The 25,300-nt window shown below is 44.0% G+C and overlaps 1 protein-coding gene across 5 annotated transcripts in view; it reads left to right on the top strand.

Annotated features, from left to right (window-relative positions):
* SPECC1 (sperm antigen with calponin homology and coiled-coil domains 1) overlaps positions 1 to 25,300 on the top strand; it is an 87,489-nt gene that overhangs the window by 32,033 nt on the left and 30,156 nt on the right. For 4 of the 5 annotated variants that reach the window (XM_038157762.1, XM_038157761.1, XM_038157764.1 and 1 more), the window contains exons 4-7: positions 18,723 to 20,281; positions 22,107 to 22,314; positions 22,959 to 23,032; positions 23,377 to 23,555. In XM_038157762.1, coding sequence (XP_038013690.1) covers positions 18,723 to 20,281; positions 22,107 to 22,314; positions 22,959 to 23,032; positions 23,377 to 23,555 — 2,020 coding nt within the window. Of the gene's footprint in view, positions 1 to 262; positions 541 to 18,722; positions 20,282 to 22,106; positions 22,315 to 22,958; positions 23,033 to 23,376; positions 23,556 to 25,300 lie in introns of those variants that run through there. The other variant, XM_038157763.1, reaches the window with a different exon arrangement.

Here is a 25,300-nt window from a genome sequence, read left to right as displayed (position 1 = left end):
GAGACATCAGGCTGCTCAGGTCTCGGCTGCGGGTCCCTCTGCCCTCCTCCGCCCCCAGGCGCGTTTCAGCGTTTAGCTTACAGACACCGTGCTGTACCGCCCGGGTCGGGCTCTCTGCTGTTCCCCCTGTCCTCCGTGGCTGTTTCAGGCGGGGAGGCTCCGCTGAGGCGGCGCTGCAGCATCGCTCCCTCTCGGAGCCCGCGGGCCGGCCGGAGCTGCAGCTCCCGCGGCGGCCGCTGGGTGTCCCCCGGCGCTGCCCCGCTCGCAGCCGCCCAGCCCGGCCGGGAGCGGGGCTGGATGAGGGAGGAGGCGGCGCCGCAGCCGCCTCGGCGGGGCCGCAGCGCGGCTCGGCCGCCAGCAGCTCTGAGCGCGCTGCCTGCCGCTCCCCGCCGGAGCTGCCCGAGCCGGCCGCGGCCAGAGGCGGCTCCGCGCCCGCGCCGGGCATGAGCGGGGCACCGGCGGCCTGAGGGGGCTCGGGAGGAGCCGGGCGGCCAGAGGAGATGGGCAACCAGCCGGGCAGAGCGGAGGAGCACGAGCAAGGTGTGTGCGAGCGGCGGGCGGCGGCGCCGCGGGGATGGCGTTGTGTTCTCGGGGGCTGAGCCCGCACGGGGCTGGGTCACAGCGAGTGCTGGTGGCTTCCAACGTGCCGGGGACACTGCTGCCGTTCGCCTTGTATATGTGCTGTTTCGTACCTGAGATCACAGCACCGTCCTTACGGGAGCTTTTCTGAAAGGAATCCTTTGGAGCTGAATGCCTGCAAGGGTGGGACCCTGTTCGCTGACAGATTTTTTTTCTTTTTCTTGGCATAGTCTGCATGATGCAGCTAAAAAGTTACAAAGCCCATGTAGTGATGTACGTGGAACTTGTCAGCATCTGCAGCTTGGCTGTGTTAGCCTTCACCATTGTTCGTGGCCTGAGGCCTGAAATTTTCCAGGCCTTAGAATTTAAAATGATGCCTTTGTGGAAGGTCTCCCACCATTGTCCTTTCAGAAGTGTGGTGCTCTGCATGTTAATCAGGAGCAGATTTCATAGAAAGCTGAGAGCTGGTATCAGGTAGATCGCATTCCCCGTATGCCAAATGTCTGCACCGTACACCAGCACTGCTGCTAATTTGTTCCTGATGCTGTAGTGCTGCTTCGCTTGCCTTCTGGTTTATTTTGCTTGTTTCTCAAATGCTGAGTGAGGGGGGGAAACCCGTAGGTCCACTATTCTCAGCTGCTTGTTTCTTTCCGAATTTAGAACCCTCTAACACACATAAAACCTCAATCCGGTTGTATTTCCTAGCACTCTGTTTCTTGCTGTTGCCATGGGAATTTCATTCACAAAATCCCATTAAAGTTGTTATTGCCTGAGCAGGGGTTTCTGTGACTTCGGGTCGATGTGTGGGTATTGTTCTAAGAGCGAATACAAATGTACCTGATCTCTAGAGTTGTTAGCCAGGGCTGCATTGCTGCTCGGGGATCTCACAGCAGATCTGCCAGCGAGTGCTGGAACAGCAGCGAGGTGTAGAGAGAACTCTCTAGCACTATGTTAATCACCGGGCTAATGAAGAACACAAAAGCTGCCAGTGCCCAGTCACCAGAAGAAATGCTGCCCTAAGGGAAAGTTAAACTTTAGGCTGGAGAATGTGGCTGCCTACATCCCCAGCCCCTGAAATCCGCTGGCCACTGCCAGCCGGCGAAGTTCTTCTGGAGCTAAAAGTGCCATTTAGGAGGGGTAGTACTGCTAATAAACTAAGGGAGGGCTGGATAATGGCCCGGGGAGACACACGGCTGACTTCTGATCAGTTGGAGCAAGCAGACTGATTTCGCAGGACCATTTTGAACAGCTTATTGCTGTTAACACGGATGATAAATGAGTGTGCAGACCCCTTGTGGGTTTGAAAAATCTCTTTCATCCTTTGTTTTCGCTTGATTTATTTTTTTATTGAAGAGGAAAGAGTTATACTTTTGTTGCACCTAAGCAATTTTTAAACTCTCCTCAGTTTTTAAGTGTAGGCTGTACTAGGTCTTGTTTGAAAGTCCTCCCTGTTCATAAGGTATGAGTAGAACTGCAAACCAGTGTTTTGTATTGAACTGTGTGTTCAGAACTCCAATGTTTAACCATGAAAAAGAGTCAGGAACATTCCTGCTGACAACATAGTCTTTATTGTGTGTGAGAGCTCTGGCTTTGGAGCTCAGAGTTTGTGTTTTTGACAGCTAGGATGCAAAAACCTGCTTCTCACATCAGAATGTGATACGTCGTAGTATCTCTGAGTTCTGTTTCTGCTTGAGTGAACTTAATTCAGCTCTCATTCAGGAGCACCAACATCTTGAACAACTGTGGTACTTGTAAGCTTGTGTTTTGGAATGACCAGACTAAACCCCAGGAATGGGTTGATTTGTTGATCTAGCTCATGGGCCAGCTTTAGGGACAGACAAGCCATTTGACCTGTTTCCCTGAGCATGACATTCAGGGTCATCTTGTTTGTCCACCTTCTTAGGAAACTTTATGGACATCTTATGGCTCATCTCTAAGTCTTTCACCCCAAACTTACCATCTTGGGGTACTGGGAGCAGCTTTGTTCCTCCTCTTGGTGTCAGTGGGCACTGAAGTCTTTAAAAATCTGATCCAATTATGATACAGGTTATCATTTCAAGTAAAATACTTATTTTCACATATTTATGAGAGTAGTATGTACTTTAATGGTTTTCCTATTAAGTGTAAATTCTGGGTGGGCTGGGCAGTGCTGTCCAGGAACAGGAAGGAAATTATTGCCTCCAAGCTGAGCAGTTGAAGGTTAACACATTAATAGAGGAGAATCAAAGAACTGGGACTGACTGAGCAAGGGACTGTGGTGAGGAGAAGACAGGAAAGAAAATCCACTGCTGGTGTCTGATGGGAATGTTTTGAACAGAAGACAAGAGTCTGACAGCCCAGTATCATCTCAAATTAATCTCCATCTTCCTAAGAGTGTCTAACAAGGATTTGAGAGGATTGCTTGTAATAACATTAAATTCTATAGGCTTTTCCTAGCTTCTTAATTTAAAACTTACTTTAAACTGCTTTTACAATAATTTGTGAGAACTTTGTGGTGTGTGACCCAAGTTTGCATTGCTTCTTTGCCAAAACTCTGCTCCTTGCAAGTCATTGGTTTTCCCAGTGCTCTGAATATTCAGATTTTTGAAACCAGTGGAGGTTTTAGAATGAAAACACCTATAAATTAGTACAGAAAATCATGTGAAAGACGATGAATATTGCAGCAGTTCGTCAGCAGAATTAGTTTTCTGCTTTTGAAATTGGCTAGCTGAGCTAAAGGAAGCAGTGTATACAAACAGAGGCCAGAGCACCTGTGGAATAGCTGGAACATTTCCTGGGAGCTGGATGGAAGAATCCAGAATTATCCAGTGCACGGTATGTATTGGGAGAAAGCCTTTTAAACATAGTTTGCCTTGCAAACAGGGAGGCCTCCTGTTATTTCTGAACAGGAGCACTGATGTTCTTTGACACTGGTTGACACGGTGATGGGGGGGTTGTTTATCCTCTAAACATCTGCAGGTGATGGATGATGAATATCTTTGGGAAGAGGTGGGAGAAAATGACTCAATACCCACAAAAACTTCCCTGAAAGAATCGCTTGAATGGGAAATGTTAACTTCTCTTGTTGGAACAAGGTGACGGGTGGGGTTATCCAAGGGTTAGGCTTTTTTTGGGATTGTGTTTATTTGTAAAACATGCTTACATGGCTTGGATGAGATATCAAGTGTCAGTGCGTGCACTGAGTCAGTATTGATCTGTTTTCTTATGTCTGTTTTGTCCTGGCCCAGGGGTGGCTTCATTTGAGTTCAAGGAAGGGATTTTTCAGTGTAAAACATAGGAGACTTTCAAGATAAATGCTTTTGTGGAAATATGTGTTCTTGTTATTTCTGGTCTTTATTTTCAGGGTGTGTAGTCAGATCGTTTCTGGGGGCTCTCTTTAGTCTCCCTCTTTTTTCTCCCAAACATGGGAGCCGTTCATTTTAACTCTGTTGGATGTCAGAGCACCATTTCTGCCAAGCAAGAGCTCGAGAGACCAGATGAGTTTAATGATGGTGTGGGGGGAAGGGAGGGAGGAGAGAGGGGCCAGCAAAGCTAATGAATCACATAACAGCTTTCATGGAAATACCGACTGCAAGTCATGTCCTCTTGGAGCTCGGGCAGGGAGCCACAGACCTTTTGTTCCCAGTGGAGCCAACAAACCACAATTTGCTCTCCACTGGATAGTTTAATTCCTTAGTCACCTCTTCCTCCCACAAGTCATTCTTGCATGGGGGGGTTTACAAATGCTCTCATTTTTCAGAGTAGTAACACACTGCTGATTAAACTGGTATTGAAGAACTTTATTTTCCCCTGGAGAGTAATTTTTACTTGACTTAAGCTTTTCTTCAAGTGAGGTGAGGGCCAGCTCTGTTGATTGGTCTCGTGAGGTGACTTGACAGGACTGACATGATGAAATCATTTCAGAAGGACTGACAAACACATCAGTCAGTGGCAGTGTCCCCTCTGCTCCCCGGCCAGTGAAATGGGAGCAACCACTGTCACAGTCTGGACTGACCTCTCAGAGGAATTTAGTCATGAGTGTGAGTAATCTACCTCTGGAATTATCTGAGGCAGTGCTCAGTGATAATCTGAGGTCCCCTGATTCCAAGTTGAAAGGCTAATGAAGGCTAAATTAGTGGAAAAGATCATCAATAAGCTCTCCTACTCTACAGGGCCTTCCCAGCAGTTTTCTGCCCTGGCTGGGAGGATGTGCTGAGTGGGAGTGCTTTCTCCATGGGCAGGATGACTGCTTTTACAAGAAGTACTTTTAGGGCATGGCAGGCAGCAGGATGTGGTTTATGCATTTTGTGTGAGATTAATTTCCATCAGCAAAACAAAGCCATTTTTGGATGAAGGCAGGGAGCTTCTGGGAATCCTGCTGAATGAGCTGGTCAGCAAGAACCTGTCCTGTGGGTCCAGAGCTCTGCATTGTGCTTCTGCCCCAGTGCTGGTGGTGTTTTAGGACCTACCACTGGTAGATCTAATATGATAGTAAATGTAAAAGCTAATTTTCTTGATGATGTTTTTATTAGTTTAGTTAATGTGCTTGACAGCTGCGGAGTGACAAGGAAACAGCCAGGGGATGGTTGTGATTGTGTTGGTTCTGACACAGCATTAAATTACTTGAAAGAGGGAGATGGGTGGAAGGAGAGGGGAACAATGCTGGAGAAAGAGAAGTTTGCTTCTTTTTGTTTGGGATATGTTTGGCTCCTCAAGATCTTGAAGTTGTAAAGCTGGCCAAAGAAATGTGAGCACGTATTGCCCCTTGGTCTTCCCACTGAGAGTTGCCAGAGCCCTGGAGGTACTGACGAGTGTGTTTGGAAGCAGTCCTGTGTTCTGGACCTTCTACCCGTATTTCAGCAAAGTAATCTGTCTTGTTTTTTTCTCTTTTCAATTCCTCCCCAATTTTACTAATTCACTCTTCATAAAATCTGATTTCCACAGGGAATGTAGCTTTCAAAACAACACGAGATTGTAAAACTGAGGCAAGAGTACTTCTCTGATTTTGTTTGTACTGCATTGCTCGAGGAGAAGTTAATTTGATTTTTCTGTGATTCTCACAGACTGACAGTAGAAGATAGACAAATATTTGATACTTTCATTATTTTCTATTACTGTCTCATTCTGTACATCCAAGCAATTTGAGCATGATGATTGAAGATGATCTAAAACTGAGATCTCTGATGATGGTAATAGACTCTGTTAGATTTTCCATGCATCAACTTTTTTCTTCCTGTAATCCAAAGCAGGCATGTGTTCACAGATCTCTTTGGAATGTTCCATCTATTATATTTCATGAGATGTTTTTCCACAAGCATCAATAGGTATGGATTGCATGTTCTGAGGCAGAGCACTCTGCCCTTGTGTGCTGTGTGATCATGGGTTGGTTCTCTCAGGCTATAAATTACATCAGAGCTGCAGCTTCCTGCCCTTTTCATCAGGCTCTGGAGCACACAGCTAACAAGCTCTGTATTTTTATCAGCAGCAAAATTTACATTTGAAGTTCTTACAGGCAAATTTTATATTCATCACTGGAAAAATGCACTCTTGGGAAAGCACAGGGCTAACGTGAGTTTGCAGGGTTCAGTTTGAGCATGTGTAAGGGATGTGTTGGCTGAAACAGGGACATATATTTTCCATTTGTTACCAGCTCTGTAGGCTTTGTATCTTGGTTGGAATTTATTCAGTTGCTTAGGAAAAATGTTAGGAGCAAAGCAAATATGTCCACATCCCATGGGCAGAGTTATGTTCCTCTCACATTCCTGTGCTGATGGATGCTTTGGTGCTAAGTGTTAAAAATCATTGCTGCTCAGGCAAGAATTTCACCAGCAACTTCAGTGAAATCATATGTATTAATGTATGGAATGAAAATGGCTTTAGGGACAGGGTGCAGTTAATCCTCTGACATATTTTTACTTATGTTGGATGACTTTATTTCTCAACTGAATTAAGAAATCACATCTTATACTTAAGGATAAAAATCTGTTTTAATTAGTCTGAAATATGTAGAATGCAAAGATGGCTTCTTCCCTGCATCTGGAGGATAGTCTTTTGTATTTTTCACACCCTAAAGGTCTTCTGCATTTTGCCATTGCAGCATTTATACTGAAGATGTAGAAATCCTTGTGATACCAAATAATTATACTCATATAATCCTTTTACAGGGGTTGTTTCCACAAGGGTGTGGATAATGATAAATTTGTTGGCAGGATCTGAGTTCTCTGCAATACAGGAAAGACCTTCAAAAGTAGAACTGAATACTTACTCTCACAGACAAAAATGCTTGTGATTCCTGAAATAAAACAGAGGTAATTCCCTGTGCTTGTGCAGAGCAGAACCAACTCAGCATGAGGTTCATTAGTCATAATTAACAGCTGGTAAGAGGGGAGGAGATTCCATGAACAGGAGTCATTCCAGGACTGGTATTCTCTGCTGGGAAAGCTCCTCCAGAGTGCAATAGCCTTGGTGTTGTCTCTGCAATACTGTGAAATAGTTGCTAAATTGCAGCCTGTAGAGAAACATGTTGCCTTTTTCTTATTTAAGGCTAAATTGTCAAAATTCTGGTTTGTTTTTTTTTTTTCAGAAAAGAAAAAGCATTTTAAAATTCTTTGACCAAAGGGAAGTGGTTCAAAGGCTTGTTCTGCAGAGCGTGTGGTGTCAGCTGTAATGCTGGGAGGGGATAAGGTGGTGGTGTCATGTCCATCCCAGTCTGGAAACATTCCTTGCATGGCAAGAGTGTTCCAGAAAAGTGGTGCAATTCACTTAAACCTTCAAAGGCTTTTAGACCTTTGTCTGATGGAAGGCTGTGTGCTCAGTACAGCCTGTTTTCAGCTGGCTAGAGCAATGCACAGAAATATTTCAAGGCAGGCCTCCTAAAGTCCATGGCAGTAACTTTGGTTAACCCAAAGCCATGAGTCCTAGGATTACAGTCTATTTTACCACGAGGTGGGAGGCACAGAGCTCTGAATGTGTTTTTCCAGGCTTTTCCAGAGCAAAAGCTGGTCAGGATGGAGATGACAGAAGGGAAAAGCCCCTCTTTGAGGGGCTGAGGATATTTCCACAATCCTTATCTTCTAGATCTTCAGAAATGCTTTCATAAAACCTTGTTGAGTTTGAAGAATGGACTAATCATGTTAAGAATTACTCTCAGCCTCCTCCACACATAGTTTCTTTGAGGCTGCTTGACTGTGGAAAATCTTTGACTGATCTTTTAATTAAAAGCTTTTTCTTTTTTTTTTTTTTTTTTTTTAAGCAAAGAGTTAAAGCTCTTCCTGCTTTGAAGTGGGCAATGTTTTATAGATAAATATCTCATTATGTTATGAGCTTTCTCCTCTCCCCTTCTGTCTCACTTCTTTTCCTGATGTGTCTCATCCTGTGTTGATAGTTCTGGTGATTTTAGCCCAGCTCCCAGTATTGGCTGTTCCAGCTCCCTTAGCTCTGTGCTGGGCTGAGCTAAAGCTCTGGATGAGCTCTGGAGACTAAATTGGAGTCCTTTCCCCACCCCCTCACAGAAGCAGGCTGGAAATGACAATAAAACTGGGTTTATTATGTGGCCATCACATTTCAGTAAACAAAAGGCAGTTGTAACACCAGTGCAATGCAAACTGGTTATTAAGCATTAAGCAAACAATTTTAAAAAATAAGCTTCTAGCTTTTAAGTTCTGCCCTTTTAGGGAAGGAAGAGGAAGCTCCTTTCATGTTTCCATTTGTGATCCCTCTCCCTCCCCGTCTTTCTGGATTAGCAGGGTTTGGGAATTCATGAGGAAAGAAGTTGTTTTGACCGAGTGTGGGGCAGCATTCCTGAACTGAAGGGTTGGGATCATGGATTCCTGACCCAGAGCACTCCACAGCACTGCTTGTTAGAGGCATTTTTGGCTTCTTTTCCTCTGTGATGGCTCTGCTCCCTCAGTGGCAAGGACAAGGAATTAGAGCAGGATCCACCTTTACAAAGAAAGCAGAGGCTGGTAAAGCCCCGTGCAGGTATCTCTGTCAGTTCCATGGTTCAGTCCATAGCATGGCCTCCTGAACAGTCAGACAGGCTGAATAAATTACCCTGCTAATTGTGAAAATGTCAGGTATTAAGCATTTCCCCTCCTAGAATGTTTGGTTATCCTTTGTGCTTGTGAAGAGAGATCAGATAGATTTTGATGCTTAGAGGAGTGATCCACAGCCCCTGACTTGTCTGGAAGGAGCAGGGTTCTCACTGTTCCTTCCAACTGGATTCTTGGACGAGGAGATTTTAGGAAAGTCCTTCATGAATTTGAGCCAGAGATCACATTCAGTTGTGACAACCACTGTGCATGGAGGAGCACATCTACTGACAGCCACTGTAAAGTGAGTTGGTATGGGCAGATTTAGGGTTGGTTAGTTTTGTTTGCTTTTTAATTTCCTGTACTACTCCAAACACTCAGCACTGGTATTTTATCCATTATAATTGTATTTTCCAGAAATGGAAGTACAGCTGTTTTATCACCACTGTTAACCCAGCAATGGCTGAGTGAAGGACTTCTGGGCTAGATTAGCTGGGAAGCTGCTTTCTGAGCTGAGGAGAATTATCTCCTTGTCTGCAAGCTAGAATCAAGGAAAACTCTGGGATTCTTAGTGCAGCTAGTGGTCATTTATCTCAGGAATATTCCTAGTAGAGCCATAGGAGTTGATGGATTATTTCTTTGCTTTATCTTGAAGCAAATCCCTGCTTTTTCTGAGCAGCACATTCTGGGGGATGTGTTATTGAGTCCAAGCATGTTCCCCGCAGCAGTTGCTAAAAACCTTCTGGAAAGCAGAAGCCTCAGATCTAACAGGTAGGGAAACAAAGGAAACTCCAGACTTACCAACCAGATCAAACAAAAAATCCCTCATTTCAGTGAAACAGCAGTGATTTTGTCCCTCTTCACAGAAAAATTCATATTTATGGATTTTTTTTTTAGAGTTGTCTAAAAAACTACCAGAATAGAGGTTGGCTTAAAATTGTTTTAGCTGTAGGTATGAGATGATTATACCTGATCCTATCTTGTTTTTACAGGTGCATAGGCAGAAAATGTTCCAGAACAAACAAAATCAGGAAGTGTCATAGTACACAGAAATCCCAGTAATTTTGATGTGCTTATGTCACAAGTGTATAAAGTCAAACCCCCCTTAAGGAATATAAAAATTATGTATTTTTTTTAAATAATGAGCTGTGATGGTTACAAATGCACATAAAAAGCCGGGGTACTTCATTTTAAAAAGGGAGAATTCTCTATTTCTGTAACTTTCACCAGATTAATTTTGAGATAATGCTACACATTGAAAGTTTTAGTCATTCTTTTGTGGGGGCTAGACAAGGGGTATAACTTGGAGGTGACTAAAGTTTTTGGCAAGCCCAGTGGTATTAACAGTTCCAAAAAAAGTAGTGTTGAGTTTACCATAGGGATATTCCAGCAAGTGTAGGATATAGAGTTTCCCTGAACATTTGCTTTGGATGGCTCAGTGTTTGTTATGCCAGGTTGCTGGGTACTCCAGAAATCCAAAGCAGCTAGATTCCACCCCACTTGTGACCTGCGCCAGTGCTGGTAATTCCATGGGGTTTGTGCCCCTCTTTTTGGGGCACCTCGTGATTTTCTTTGTGCCAGAGCCTTGTGGAGCAGTGGAGCTCCTTGACTCTTAGATTAGAAAGAGAAGTTTGTGTTTGTGGGAGCAAAGAGTGGGCGTGCACAGAGCAGTTCTTGTCTCTCAGCTCAGCCAGTTCACTTTCCTGATGGATCTTTGCTCCTGAGATTTGGGAGCAAAAGTGGCCTCTTACAGTAGAGCCTGCACTGCTTTTGTACTTCTGTACTTTTGTACTTTTACTCAAAGCAGGGATATCCAAGCTTGAGTTTCCATTTTCATTTTAAAAACTTTCAGGAAATCGAAGTAAACAACATCAAAAATGTTTAGAGGGACTCTTTTGTTGGACACTGGCAAGTCTCTCAGGGTAAAGAGATTTTAACTACTTTTCCTGTTATTCAGAGAGGAATTGTCTGTGAACAGGCCCATAAAGAGCAGAAAAAGTCAGCTGAAATTCACAATGAGACTTTGTGAGCAGGGTTTTGATCAGATCTCCTCTCATTTACCTTCTGAATGCGACCTTGTTTCCACTGTAATAGAATTGAGCTGTGACAAAGTGAACTTGAAATTCAGTTCTTGTGGCTGTGCTGTGCTTGGAACCACCAGATACTGAGTAGAGTTGCTCTTTTTCTATTTTAATTTTAACACTTTTCTGGAAGAATTAAATATGACTTTAACTGCAAGGAGAAAACAACAGAGCTATTCATCAGGTGAACCCAACAAGCTGAAATTAAAATGTGTGTGATCATTCCTTAATGGTGCAGCAGACATTTTTTTCTTTTAAAACCACTATAAAACTTACTGAGGCCTTTTCTGGATTCTTAGTACTTGTTTGGATGCTATAATTTGAACTAAATGATGATGCTTCAACTATAAGGTCGTCTCTACTATTGGGTTACATTTCTGCCATGGGAGAGTCCCTGCTGGTGGCCACCCTTGAAAAGAATGTCCTACCAATAGTTCATCTGCAGATTTAAACCACTGGCAAGTAGCTGTGTCATGACTTTGTCTTTAGGTTACCAAAAATGCCTGTTCTTGGGTGCTTTTTGCACTCCACATCTCTAGACTAGTATTTATAACTAAAAAAACCAGCCAGCCTTTACCAAGTGTTCAGCTCAAATGTTAGGGGTCTCTAGTCTTAAATTAGGAATTACTCAGATCAAGATGCTTATGGCTGCTTTTTCTTTCCTAGTGTAGCTTTTTCAGTACAGACATCCTTAGTACTTTGGTTCCTTAGTACTTTATAATTTCTATTTCTCTTTGGTCTTACTCTTATCCTCCATCTCAAATGGGTTGCTTTCCTACACTCTCCACGATCATTACATAGATCAAAATCTTTACATTAAGCCTTTTAGCTCTTTCCTCCTGTTGCATGCTGTGCCTGTTCCACAGACAATGCAGTCAGGGAGGCCAGACAGTCCAGCAGGCCATTAAATGATTCAGAAAAAAAGCTAATGTTTTAATTACTCCTAGTCTGCGTTTGCTAAGTGAGTAAAAGGCCTTATTGGAGCAGAAGCTTCTATATATAATTAGTGCTGGATTATCAAAACCACATTTGTTCTTCTGGAGCCATCTCCTTGTCTTTTGGTAAAGCTAGGTGGAGTACAAGTGAACCTTCCCAAGGAGCTGCTGACCTGTGAAGGTGTTGGCTCTGTGACTAACACTCTGCAAACAGACTGATTAATTCCGAAGAACCACGACTGGCCAAGCCTTGCTTTGCTTTGTTTGCTGCTGCACAAAGACCAGGTAGCAGAGAGCACTGTCTTTCTGTAGGACTACGCTGAAAGAGATGGAAAATGGTGTGCTCCTCTGAGTTTTTGAGGATTATTCAAAGGAGTATCCAGTGCTGCTGTCTTGGAAGAATGGAACTCGTTCAGCTCATTCCCTTTGTGTACCAAGCAGATCGAGCTGTGATAACTTTGCACTGTACAATAGTGTCATTCTTTATCCTGACTTTTGCCTAAGCTGGTGGTGGAGCAGAAATTTCAGACATTTCACTCTCAAATATGAAGTTCCAAAGTGCTCAAGCAGTTTTGAAGATATCAGTAGGTGCTGGGTGGTGTCTCTTGCCACCTGCATCTCTTTGAAAATCCAGCCTTTTGCATCCAGTCCCACTCACATTTCAGCTCCCAAGAAGCTCTCAGGACTGATTCAAATCTTCCTCATGGCTTGATTTACTTGAGTGCATCCCTTCAGTATTTGTTACCAAGCTGTCCTGCCATTCCCAGAGGTTTAGGGATAGGGGGATTGAGCAGTGTGGCAGAATGTGCAGGGATTTTGTCTCTGTAGGTGTTGTATGAAGTAGCCTGGCAGTGCAGGTAAGGGCTGCTGTTCTATCTGCCCTGCTTCTCAATGTTTGCTTTTCCTCATGCCACCGTGAAATGTGTCAGTGTGTTTCCTGTAAGTTAGGATATCAGAAGATCTCTGTTAAGCAGGGAAGTTGTTTTTTTAACTGTTTCATTTGCTTTAAACAAAGAGGAGGGGAAAGGCAGGAGAAAATAGGGCATTTCAATAAAACAGATGTGTACTGAAACCTTTCAATGAAAAAGTACTTTAAAGGAGTCAAGTGTACAGCAATCCTTCCTCTGTGCTGTACAGTCTCCATTTCCCAAAGGACATCCCTCCCTCACTGACTCTTAATCAGTCTCAGTATCAATCTCAGGATCAATGCTGGGACAGGGTGAAAGGGATCTGCCAAGTCCCCTGGGCTTTCACTTCAGCTTTGAGGTCTTAGTGGCTTATCTGCTTTTGAAAAATGGATTTTAAACACCAAGTTAATTAGGTTCTTGAAAACTTTCCTCTGAGTTGACAAAAGAAGTCAGAAAACACATCCAGGCTCCCTGTAACATGTGCTGGTTTATCACAGTGAGTCAACAGAGAGTGTGGTTGGTGACTCCCAGCTAATGCCATCTTTTGTGACTCGGCAGTGACTAAATTCACAGCGATGATGTCATGAATCCCATATTAATCCATTGTGTTAAATCTTTCATTGTGTAGCTGGAAATCTGCTAAAGGGTGGTAGAGTACTGGAGGAATTCTGAATGTAGCACAAAAAAGCTGCTCTTACCTGCCTTCTAGCATTGGTTTGTAAATCTGTGGAGGAAGTCTGACTGTTCAGTTCAATGTCTTGAACTTGGCACTTCAGGTGTCTTCAGACATCCCAGTTGCTCTGTTTGCCTCTGGAGCAAGGGACAAGTCTCCTGTAGGTGCTGCCAAATCTTAGAGTGCAGTGAAGGTATTTTCAATATACCTAAAGGTCACCTGAAATGGCACTAGACAGCTGTGTTTTGGTGTCCTAGACCAGTGTCATAAACCAGGTGAAATTAAGATACTCATGTGAGCCAGGTTTGTGTTACTGAGAAACTGAAAGTGGTGCCAGGAGCTTTCCCAGGCAAGGCTGAGCACAGGGTACCTGCCTGCCTTGCCTGGCTGTCACCGAGTGCTCCTGGGGCTGCTCTGGATCCTCAGCACATCCTGGCAAAGCCTGAGGAAGTGCTCTGGAGTCCAGGATCTGCTGAAGTCACAGCCAGAGGATGAGCTGAAAGCCAGAATTTATAAGAAGGACATACTTCAGCTAAACCACAAGTGCTAGAGCACAGTGAAATTGTGTGGGGTAGTTTAATAATTCTTTTTATTTGCTGTACAAGTGTGGGCTGTTAATATTCCCTTTACTTAGCCATGGTGCTAAGTGCTTCCAGCCCATTTGATTTATACTGACCTTTCCCTCAAGGAACCCTCAAGAACATCTCTGAGTTTTCTGTCTGAGGCTCAGGAGTTCTGTTCAGATGGGAAATTTTATTGAAACATCCTGGCATGTGAGGACAGAATTCCAGAATGACAGAACCACCTCTGTCTTCTGCTTCCAGGGAGGCTTTGAGTAGTTAGTCCTTAATTTTTTTTGGTAATCTCTTGTTGCACTGTCCTTTCTGAGGAGGATTTAGGGATGACAGACACGGGACAGCGAAATTGCTGATCTGTTGCAAAAGCAGGAGCTGGAATGAGAGGGCTTTAACATCCCTCGTGAGAGGACAAACTTGTCTGCAGGCAACAGTTTGCCTTTCTGAAATGTATGACTGGAACATTGCAGCGTGCTATGAATAGCTTTCTTTTAGTTCTTGTTAGTTATCCTGCCCTTGCAATTCAAATAAGGTATCCATTGTTTAAAAACATCACACCAAAGCTGCATCTGTCTCCGTGCTTTAGTCTCACATGGCTGAGATGCTTTGTGGGATGACTTGGTGATCAGTGCTTAAATTACATCCATGGTGCAGGAGGCTTGGTACCTGCTGAAACTATGGAACAGTGAATTACTGACGTGGAATTTTGAATACCTTGAAGGAAACAATGTGGTTTTATCGTTGTTTGTTTAAGAGATGACAGGATTAAAATTGAGGAATAAGGTACTAAATGGAACATTCCCTGTTAAAACCACTGTGGAACAGCAGAAGGCCATGGCATTAACCTTTGGGATATTAATATGTTGATGGAGGGAAGGATTAAGAAAAGGGCAGGTTGTGGGACACAAATGGGACAAAGGCCAGAGGCAAATAATTTTGTATTGACTCCAGTTTTAAAAAATAGATTCAAGGCAGAAATTAGAACATTTTCAAAGATGTTTATGTAGTCAAATGTTGTCACGTCCCAAGTGAGATTTTTCCTCTGCTCTGGGACTGGGGAAAGCAGGTGTTTGAACTGTTAGTATAATTAAGGGTCAAGTAAAATAAATGTAAATTCAAGGCTGGTGCTTTACTACAGTGATGTGTGTTATCTCAGAGCCCATGGAATGTGAAGGCAGGTAAATGTATTGAATCTTCATTCCATAAAATGTTTGCCTCCTACATCCCCTTACCCTGCTACCAGTGTAATTACATTGGCTGTGCTGCCTGGATGTTACTTCTGAGCAACAATCCTGTGTGCTTCACCTTGGAGGATTGGGAAATGTTTTTCTCCATGCCATAGTCCATTTTCTCCTGGTTATGGATGTCCCTATGGAAGGTGCTGAGAGCTCAGATCAGAAATGGATCATGATGTGGAAAAACTGAGGAGTAAGCCTGATGCTTCTGCGAGAAACATTAGTTGTGTTGAAAATGGGATTAAAGTGTCAGAAGATCATCTCAAGGGGTCAACTTTTATCTCATTAAAGTGATACTTTGGCTTTTGACACCAGTGGGAAGTCAGGGAGTGCTCCCTGGCAGCAAGTGATGCATGGAAAGCTGCACAGCAGGGTACAAGCCCTGGTCCTAATCCTGATTTAGTGTGACCTTGGGTGAGGTGTTTCATTTCTCTCTGCTTCCCTGTGCTGTAGCTTAAACTTAATTATGTGTTTCAGAGGATTTGAGTTAAATAGCTGTTAATTGTAAAGCACTTGGAGAATTATCAAGTTCTATCAATTTGTATGGTTTAATGCCTCACGCCTGGAAAGTACAGCTGAAAATGGAGAAGTTCTTACTGGGCACCCAGGTGAGGAACACAGTGTGAGGTGACCTCCACTGAGATTCAGAACTGATTGTTTTTCTCTCCCCTGCTCAAAACCAGCAGCACTGGCCAGGCAGTGAAGTTCTGTGTGATTCCAGCCACTGAAAGCAGCAGCATAAATCAGGGCTGTGTTGGATGCAGCAGCCTGGGAGGCACGTGTCTGTCTGGAGTCTCCCACAGCCCATCACCAGGCTGGGGGCTGGTTAATCAGGTCACCAGGGGGACTTGCACAGCCCTCAGTGCCTGTGGAGCCTGGGGCTGTGGCTTGGCAGGCATTGGCAACCACTGCCCTGCTCAATTCCAAGGTCGCTCACAGCGGGCTTGCCCGTAAAATGGACTTTAAAGTAGTGTTTATACCTGATTTGGTGTTTTGTGATCAACATATGCGCTTAGAACTTTTTTTTGGGCTCCTTGTGACTTTTTAGTATCGTGTGCTGCCTGTGGGGAGTGGAATGAGGAAAATATGTAAGTCTTTCTACGTTGTGAAAAAACCAAGTTGGTTAATGGTTATTGATGGATAGCAAATGCCTTGTGATTTATGACAGAACAAGTCAGCAGAGCGTGGAGTCTTGCAAAACACAGGAGGCACGTTGAGTAAGCTCAAAGCCTGCACAGGTTGGCAAGCTAGTGGAGTACAGATAATCCCAGTTAAATATCATTAATTGTTCTCCTTATGTATATGTCTTCCATTGCTCAGGATCATGTTGCAGTTGTCATCTGGTGGTGATTAGAAACACACTGGCATCACTGCAAGTGCAGCAGATCTCCTAGGGAAAGGTGGTTTCCTTCGTGCCAAGCAATTTGTACTAATGTGTAATTACCTCATTATTTATTGCAATGTACAGAATACCACCCACTATTTATAGACTACTGCTTAGTCATGTACTGACCAGTTGACAGTCATGTTATTGAACCGGTTTGGGCATTTAAAAAGTTTTTCAGAGCACTTGCTTTTGTTATAAAATTTTGTCTGAAATGTAGAAAACCCTTTCAGATTGAATAAAAGCCCAGGACATCCAGAGGGCTTTAAATCACCCCTTAGGCTCCATTCAAGAACATCTCTGATCATTTGTGATGTGGCTTTTACATCTTAAAACTGTAGTATAGTTGCAGCTTGTGTGAAAACTGCTTCTGTATGCTGGACACTCATCCTTCTCAATGGTCAGGATGCATTCAAGTGCTTTTCCACCTGGGGTTCACCTGGGCCTCTCTCTGAGCAGGGAGGGGCTGTGCTGAGCTGGGATTTCTCTGCTAGAAGTCACATCACATCACGGTCCTTTCAGTTTTTCTCCTGTCCTTCATCTCCTGGTGTTGGCTGCATGGACATCACGAGCTTTGCTCGTGTGCTGAGTCATTCCAGGTTGGTTTTACCAGTGCCAGGTCCTGGTGGTTGGGTTGGGAGTGGGATGATCCATGAGCCAGGGCCTGGGCTCAGACAAGGAGAATTCCCACCTCCGCTTTCGTGGTCTTTCCACCGGGGATCCCGGAGCTGTGCTGTCCCCTCCAGCTGTAGGTGACTGAATGAAGCTGTGTGGGCCTGGCTGTCCCTGTATCTCTTCCCAAAAACACTGGAGCCTTTGTCTCTGGCCTCACCGTGCCCCTACCATGACAGAGGCTCTCTGTGCTCTCCTGCCAGCGCTGCGCCGGCTTCAGGGGGCTTTTCTTCAGCTGCTCTTTGTCTCGGGGTGTTTATTGTGCTGCTGCAGAGTGTGTGTGTTTGGGGGGCAGAGGAGGGGCTCCTGTTTGTGTGGGCTTTATAAACCCAGTGCATTCTTCAAAAGAGATGCTGAGCAAACGGGGTGGTGGTAATGTTAACCCTTCTGTGCCCTGCTCTGCTGTGGCAAGGAGAAGGCTGTAGGAGGGTGGTGAGGCTGCTGTGTAAGGCAGGGAGCCTGCCCCCCTTTGCTCTTAACCCTGTTTGATTTTCTGTGGATGCTGCACATGTGTGTCAGCAAAGAGCCTCCCGAATGTGGGGAGATGGAATTCGTTCCAGGATTTCCCCCCAGAGTCCTTCTGGAAGTTGTTTTTATTGCAAACACTGGCTCACTAGCCCTTTCTGTTTGCATAACTCGCTCTTGCATCCTGTTTATGTGGCTACATTGGACAACATCTCCTCATTGTGCCCTATCCCCACACTTTATGGTCCTGTACTTTTGGGTTTTTCCTTTTGAATAAGGTCCTGGATTTTCAGGAGGATTTTCTTAAGTTCGCTGTGTTTTCAGTTACAGTGCCATGTCATACCTGCCCTTTGAACCAGCTTCTTTTCTTTAGCAGCTTGTTACAACTCCCATGGTTCAGATGGCTCTTATTGTTTCTTCAGTGCCTGGGGTCCTGTATTTCAAGAGAGCTTTGAAAGATGAAAATCAACAACTCATAAACTTCATTTCCCTTGTAGTCACATAATGCTGTGCATTGTTGGTTGGTGGGGAAAAAACCCATCCAACAACTGAACAGAACAGCATCAACTCTCTAAGCTCCTTTTGCTCTTCTTCCATAAGAGGATGGGAATTTAGAACATGGAAAATCTCTCCTCCATCTCCGCAAGAAGCTGCGGCAGCACAATTGTCTTAGTGTTGGAAGTGCCAGAAGAGTTTTATATTTCACTGAATCTGTGCTCAGCATAAATGTTTCAGTCCTTCTTTTGTGATGATCTGTTTAAATAGAGTATAATGCAAATAGTTTTGTGTGATAAAAATACATTTTTATCTTAAGTTACTGAACAGTTCCTCAGAAATTATTAAGATTATATACAGCATTTTACAAAGTAATGTGAAGAACTTTTATGTTCAAATAATTAATATCCTTATATCTTTACATCAATATAATTAATAGGGGGTTGTATTGCAGCATTTACATATTATATTACCACACTGGGAAAAAGTTTACCAGGCTGTGTTGCTTTGCAGGGGATGGGAAAGGAAGAAATGCAGAATAATCCAAGCCTGTGAAACATGAATCCACACAGTCAGTCATGACTAAACCTATTCAAACACTCAGGTGGTTTTTTTTTTTCCCCAGGACTGCTCTAGGCTCCAGCATTGTTGTTGTGAAACTTGTTTTCTTCATGCACTAACTCAGGTTTGCTTCATCCCCTGTTCCTCAAGGAGCAGTTTCGGCTGCGAAGCGCACGGGGATCCCAGCGCCCCGGGAGTTGTCCTCATCCGTGTCCAGGGAGAGAGCTGTGCTGCGTGGCCAGGCCAACACCAGGAAAACACAGCCCAGCCCCACCTCTTCTGGTGCACCAACTCCTACCAAACATGTGCGTCCCACCAGCAAGTCCAAGCAAGAGAGTGAAACTGGTGACAAGGCTGTTCTGGAATCTCAGGTTAAAGAGCTCCTGGCAGAAGCAAAGACGAAAGATTCGGAAATTACCAAACTTCGTTGTGAGTTGAAGAAATGCAAAGAGAAAGGGTCACTCAACGCTGAAGGAGTGGGGGCTTCCAACCAAAATTTAGAAACAGTATCACCTGTTGACATAGATCCATTGATAAGAACCCTTCAGGAGAAAAACAGGACTTTCCAAAAAGAGCTTGCTAGCCTGGGAGAAGAAAACCGTGCTTTGAAAGAGAAATTGCTTTATCTGGAGAACTCCCCTCTCTCAGACACAACCACAAGCAGTGGAGGCGATAGCAGCCTCCCAACCCCGACCACCCAAGAGTCGAGTTTTGGAAGCCCATCCAAGAGCGTGTCGAGGGGTGAGGCAGAGGAGCACAGGCAGCACGTGAACGGGGCTGCCCTGCGCAACTCCGGCTCCTCCAGCAGCGATGTCACCAAGGCCTCCCTGTCACCCGACGCGTCCGACTTCGAGCACATCGCAGATGTGCCTTCCAGGCCAGCATCTGCCAGCAGCAACCACTTCAAAGGCTCCAAGTGCTCCACTGCAGGAAGTTCTCCAAACAATATTAGCGACCTCTCTGTGGCATCTCTCACAGAGAGAATACAAAAGATGGAGGAGAATCACCACAGCACAGCAGAAGAGCTGCAGGCCACTTTGCAGGAGCTGTCGGATCAGCAGCAAATGGTGCAGGAGCTGACAACAGAAAATGAGAAGCTGGTGGAAGAGAAAGCTCTCCTGGAGACTTCCTTCCGTCAGCACAGAGATAGAGCCGAGCAGCTGAGCCAGGAAAATGAGAAGCTCATGACTCTCCTCCAAGAGCGATCCAAGAATGAAGCTCAAGAGGAGAAGGTCCTAGAACTGGAACAGAAATGTGCAGAAGTTCTTGAAAAAGCACAATTTGAAAGAGAGAAATTGCTCAACATTCAGCAACAGTTAACCAGCAGCCTGCGAAGCTTAGAAAGGGAGCATCAGGATGCCCAGCAGGTGATAAAAAGCCTGAGAGAAGAAAATGAGAAGCTGCTTAAACTTCTAGAAGTGGAACAGCAGAGCAACAGCACAGTGACAAAAAGTCTGGAGGACTGTAAAATTGCCTTGGAAGGTCTGAAAATTGAGAATGGCTCTCTCAAAACTCAGCTGGAGAATGAGAAACAAAAGGCTGCAGAAATGAACGTGATGGGCTGCACCTCTGACAACTCTGAGGTGCAGGAGATGCTCAAAGTAGCCCATGCAGAAAAGGCCCAGTTAGAAGCCTCTTGCACTGAGCTGAAACAAGAGCTGCTGAAGGCAAACAGTGAACTGAAGCACATTCAGGGGCTGCTGTCTAAGGTAAAACAGTAACAGCTCTAAAATAAAGTGGTTGTTTCTGTCCTTTCACAAATAGGTTGGTCTTTACATTGTTATTGAGCCACTGATAGTGAGTTTCCAGGATTTGAATTGTATGATTAGCTCTTAGTAGAAGCTGGGATTATATGATATTGTCTCAGTTTCTGCTGCTCTGCCCATATTTTCTGAGAAATAACTATTGGCATATCTGTATTTATAAATTCATCCCTATTTTTTCCTAATGCCTTCTGTAGAATTTACTCTTTCAGTAAATAGAATTGTGTCTGTCAGAATTGGAGCAAAGAGCAGATCAATAAAAAAGCACTTTGATGTGGTGTGAACAAATAGTGTAAATCACTTGCTAATCACATGAAGAGAAGGGCATAAATAGTTAGCTGTGAATATTAAATTCTGCATAATGAATCACAATTAATTAGCAGTGAAGTATAGGTGTCATTGGTCATGAGAACACAAGGACATGAATTAATGCTCAGGGAAGCTGATAGGGGCAGCAACAAGTCACAGCACAGTCAAGCTCCAGGTGAGATAATTTTCATAAAACAAATATTTTTACAAAAGAAAGAAATGCTCTGTTTTGGTATAGGTAAAGTAACATTAAAAAATATTTTTAGAGCAATTTACGTCATTAGTGAGTTCATAGTTTTGCTCCAAACAAGGTTAATTAAGCAAGTTAGTGTCCCTGTTTTGTGTGTGATCCTGGCTGTTCAGAGGAGCTGCAGCATGAGCCATCATTCAGCAAGTGTTAATAAAGCACAAGCAGTGATTATGTCCCAGTGCTGCAGAAGGAGTGAGAGTGTGCAGCCTTTCCTGTATGGGGAAGGGAGCATGAGAAGAATGATAAAATTGGCTGCAGAGGAAGAGAGCATTGCCAAAAAGCACCTCCATGGTTTGAGTGATTTAGAAAATCCAGATGTCCTTTCAGCTAAAAGAGGTGACCACAGCAAATGGAGTTAGTAGAGGAAGCTTTCCTCCACTTTTCCCAAGTGCTTTCTGGAGCTGCAGGTCATGAAGAATAAATGAAAAACTGCTGAGTGCTCAGACTCTGTACCAAACTTTTTATTGCTTGGTTTGGAAACCACAGATTTCCCTCTTTTTACTCTTCCCTTCCCTCGAATTAAGCTGTTTTGAATCATTGGCTATTTGTGACACCCAAACAAGACCACAGGCTTCTGTAAGGCTGCCCTGCAGTGAGGCTGTGCCAGTGCTGCTCACTGAATTGGCAGCCTGCACCTTTTCCATAACTTGTTCCTAGTCAGAGAGCTCCCCCAAACCTGGAAGCATTGATCAGTGGGCTGAGCCAACAAACTGAAGTGCAGCAGATTCCCCCTTCAGTAATTCCAGATGTCCCATATTCAGAAATACACTTATCTGCAGTAGCTGGCTCTGCTATGTGTGTTTTCACAGTCCATTGAAAATGCACGTGGTAAAAGCAGCAAATTGTTAATGTGGATGAACTGATCACCAGCCTGGCCCTAAGGCAGTGATACCACTTTCATGATGTTCTACAGAAATAGAAGTGGAGATTTCCGGGAATGTAATTCCTCTCCCTTCATTAACTGCAGAGATTGGTTTGGAATTGTGGTCATCATACAGAAAATTTCATTTCCTTTGCAGCATCTTGTATTATCTTTATTGCCAGGAAAGAAAACTGACATTCATCTCTCATCTCTGCTTCCTGAGACTCTCATTTTCATTGAAAACTGGGTGTACACAATGCTTAAATCCACAAGGTGCCCAGTAAAGTCTCTAATGAGTGAGATCTCCTAAGAAATAAGGACAAACTTGGAGCTTTTTTCTTCCTTCCCAGGCTGAGAATGAGTATGGTCAGCTGAAGGAGATGTGTGACCGACAGGCTGAGCAACTGAGCAGAACCAGCCAGAAGCTGCAGGAGAAGACATCAGAGAATGAAGCAGATATCAAAAACCTGAAGGAGACCATTTTTGAGTTGGAAGACCAGGTGGAACAACATCGTGCTATAAAACTCCACAATAACCAGCTCATCAGTGACCTGGAAAGTAGGTGGAGCTGGAAAAAAGGATTGAAGTGAGCTTATTTGGGGGGCTCAGTTAGGGCTGCCACAGGGAGGAGGAGTTTATTATATAATAATAATATATTTATTATATTCCAGTTTTGGATATTCCCTTCTGTTTGTGCATAGAAATACTATTTTAGCAGAGAGTGCTGTAGATGGCACATTAGAGACACTCTCCAAGCCTCATTCTTCAGTGAAGGAAGTATCACCCGTTCCAGAAATTGGGATTACTGGATTTCTATTAGAGAGTTTTTAAGGAGAGCACTGGGAAGAGCAGTGAAGCTGAAGTTGCTGAGGATGGGGAGCTGCCACCTGGTGGAACCAGTGGCTGTTCCTCACATCAGTGATCCCTCGGGATGTGTGTGCTGAGCAAGTGAATCCACGGGGGATTGTTTAAATTTCAGTCTGGTTTAATACCTGAAAATAATGACCTATTTTAGAGATGTTTGAGTACCAGATCTACTGTTGGTTCCATTCCTGATCATTGACAGTGTCTTAATTCAGTTTAGCCTATTGTAGTGGTGTTACCAGAAACAAAACCAAATCAGCTGCTCTGCCCTCCCGTTCTCACTTTCACTGTTGCCCTTATCTGTTTAATGAACTTTTCATGTTTTTTATCATTCATAGGTAAAGCAATGAAGCTGGAAGAACAAAAACAAGATACAGAGAGGCAGCTGAAAGCTCTGACTAAGCAGATGAAGGTAGGGTTTAAGCTCCAAGACAAAGCTAGGCTGAGCTTTTATTGCAATAGTGGCATTGTGTTTTCCTAGAACAAGAGCAGAAATTCTTTCTGCACCCCTTAAGTCTTCGTTCTCTTCACTTTGGACTTCTTGGCAAGACTGGAGTGGAAAGCTTAGCATGAGTTTCTTTGGCAATAATTTTGGTATATAAAGAGGCAAGTGCTCAGTTGGACCCCAGCACCGCCTTTAAAATTGTGGGGAAAATCCTGGTTGCTTGTGATCACTGGAGTAGAGATCAGTAACTAATGCTCAGCTCAAGTGGGTGCATTTTTACAGCAGTTTGGGGTTCTGATTGCTCTTTGCAGGAGGACACAGAGGAGTGGAGGCGTTTCCAGGCTGACCTGCAGACTGCAGTGGTTGTAGCCAATGACATCAAGTGTGAAGCTCAGCAGGAGCTCCGTGTGGTGAAGAGGAAGCTGCAGGAGGAGGAGGAGAAGAGTGCCAGACTGCAGAAGGAGCTGGATGAAGTGAAGGGCAGCAACAGGTTGGTTGTTTAGCACTTACCAGGCCAAGACTTGCTCTGTGTGCCTGCTAACACGCATGCAAACAGTGCTTTGTCAGTAACTATTTGCTGGCTTGGATGTTCCTCTCGTCTGTCTGTAACTCTTCTGGCAGGTTTTGTTGTCTCTGATTCTAAGATGTTTCTGTTCTTTTTGGTTTTGGCAGTCTAATTTTGTCAACTAAGCCATGGAAGTTTTAATCAGCAAATATTAAGTAGTAACAATTGCCAATATCCTCTGATAGCTTTGCTCTCAACATGGTGATGCCTTTATAACTCTGTGCAGCTGTATTAAACCATCTGGGGAAGGATTAGATGGGTACAGATACTCCAGAAGAGAACTTCTTAACCTGAGGGAAGTCAATGAAGAAAGACAAAATAACACAAGCAGTCATCTGTTCATCAGAAATATGTGTAAATTTTACTCCTCTAGATTTTGCCTTTACATCTCTCTTCTAGGAAATTCATGGCCATTGGCAGAGTGGCCACAGGAACAGGGTGAATCCTGTCATTTCTTTCAGGTGAAGTAACAGTCCAGCTCTACATTGCACTTATTTGCTCACTGTTTTCCATTCAGGAGTTTCCACAGCAGCTGTACGGTAGATGGGACTAAAAACATGGGAGAGGTTTTTTGTGGAGGTGTAGGGATCAGAATGCCTGGACTGAGCAAACAGAAAAACTTCTTTTCAGTAAAGAAAGGAATGTTTTTAGGCTCCAGTTTCATTAGCAGAGTCCCAAGTGGATGCAAAGAAAAGCTGTTACAGACCATGTACTCAGACAAAATGATTACCAGACAGTACTTAAGGTTCTGGGCTCTGTTTCCATTTCTAATTTGTTCTTAATGAAATTTCTCGTGTTGAAAGCAAGGTTCCTATATGAGGGTGGGGAATTATATTGTCATAGCTTCCCCTCTGTATTATTTTGGCTTTTAAGATATATTTGATAGTACTTCAAATGGATAGAAGATGACCTGCTAATTTGCAAACTGGAATATTTGTCTTTCATCTGTAAGGAACATGATCAGCTCTTTGGTATAAGAAGCCTGAGCTGCAAATACTCCTTTTTAAATTGGAACCCTAGAATCCATACAGCTGTAGTTCCAGGAGGAAGTGTTCAGACGTGTATTTAATGAAGTCAGTTTTGGCTTTTGTGTCTCCCTCTGTGTCACACACACATGGATGTGTCTGTCTCTGTGTCGTGTTGACTCTGTGTAGCTTGCTTTGAGTATTGCCTTGGTCGTGGAGCCAGATGTGCTGTCTGCAGTGGGCAATATTGGTTCTCTTTCAAAGGCAGGTAATGGAACCCAATTTTGCATCTGTCAGGATAATGAATTTGATTCTCAGAGTGTGCAAAATGTCTGTACTGAGTGGTATGGGGGACATAATGAAGCCTGTGGAAGTCCCTGTCTAAACAAACCAGTGATCAGCAGCTAAACACTGCGACCTTAAAGCTCTACTGACCTATGAAACAAATTCCTGAAGTTGCCAAAGCTCCTGCTGAGAGCCAGTTCTACACTTCCAGATATTTTTCCATTCCTGAGGTCTCTGTCTTCCCCAGCACCTTGGCTTCTTTCACCCAGGAAGTTCTGGGGGTATTCTCATCATCACTTTGTCAGCTTTCACAAATGCCCTGCTCAGAGGCAGCAGTGGATTCTGGTGCCTGTGGTGATTTTGATGTGTGCTCAGCACTGGTGGAAGCAGTTTGTAGCATGATACTTTACCAGAGCCTAT

The sequence above is a fragment of the Motacilla alba genome, chromosome 19, assembly GCF_015832195.1.
Source record: "Motacilla alba alba isolate MOTALB_02 chromosome 19, Motacilla_alba_V1.0_pri, whole genome shotgun sequence".
Lineage (NCBI taxonomy): Eukaryota > Metazoa > Chordata > Aves > Passeriformes > Motacillidae > Motacilla > Motacilla alba.
This window is presented reverse-complemented; position numbering and strand designations above follow the sequence as displayed.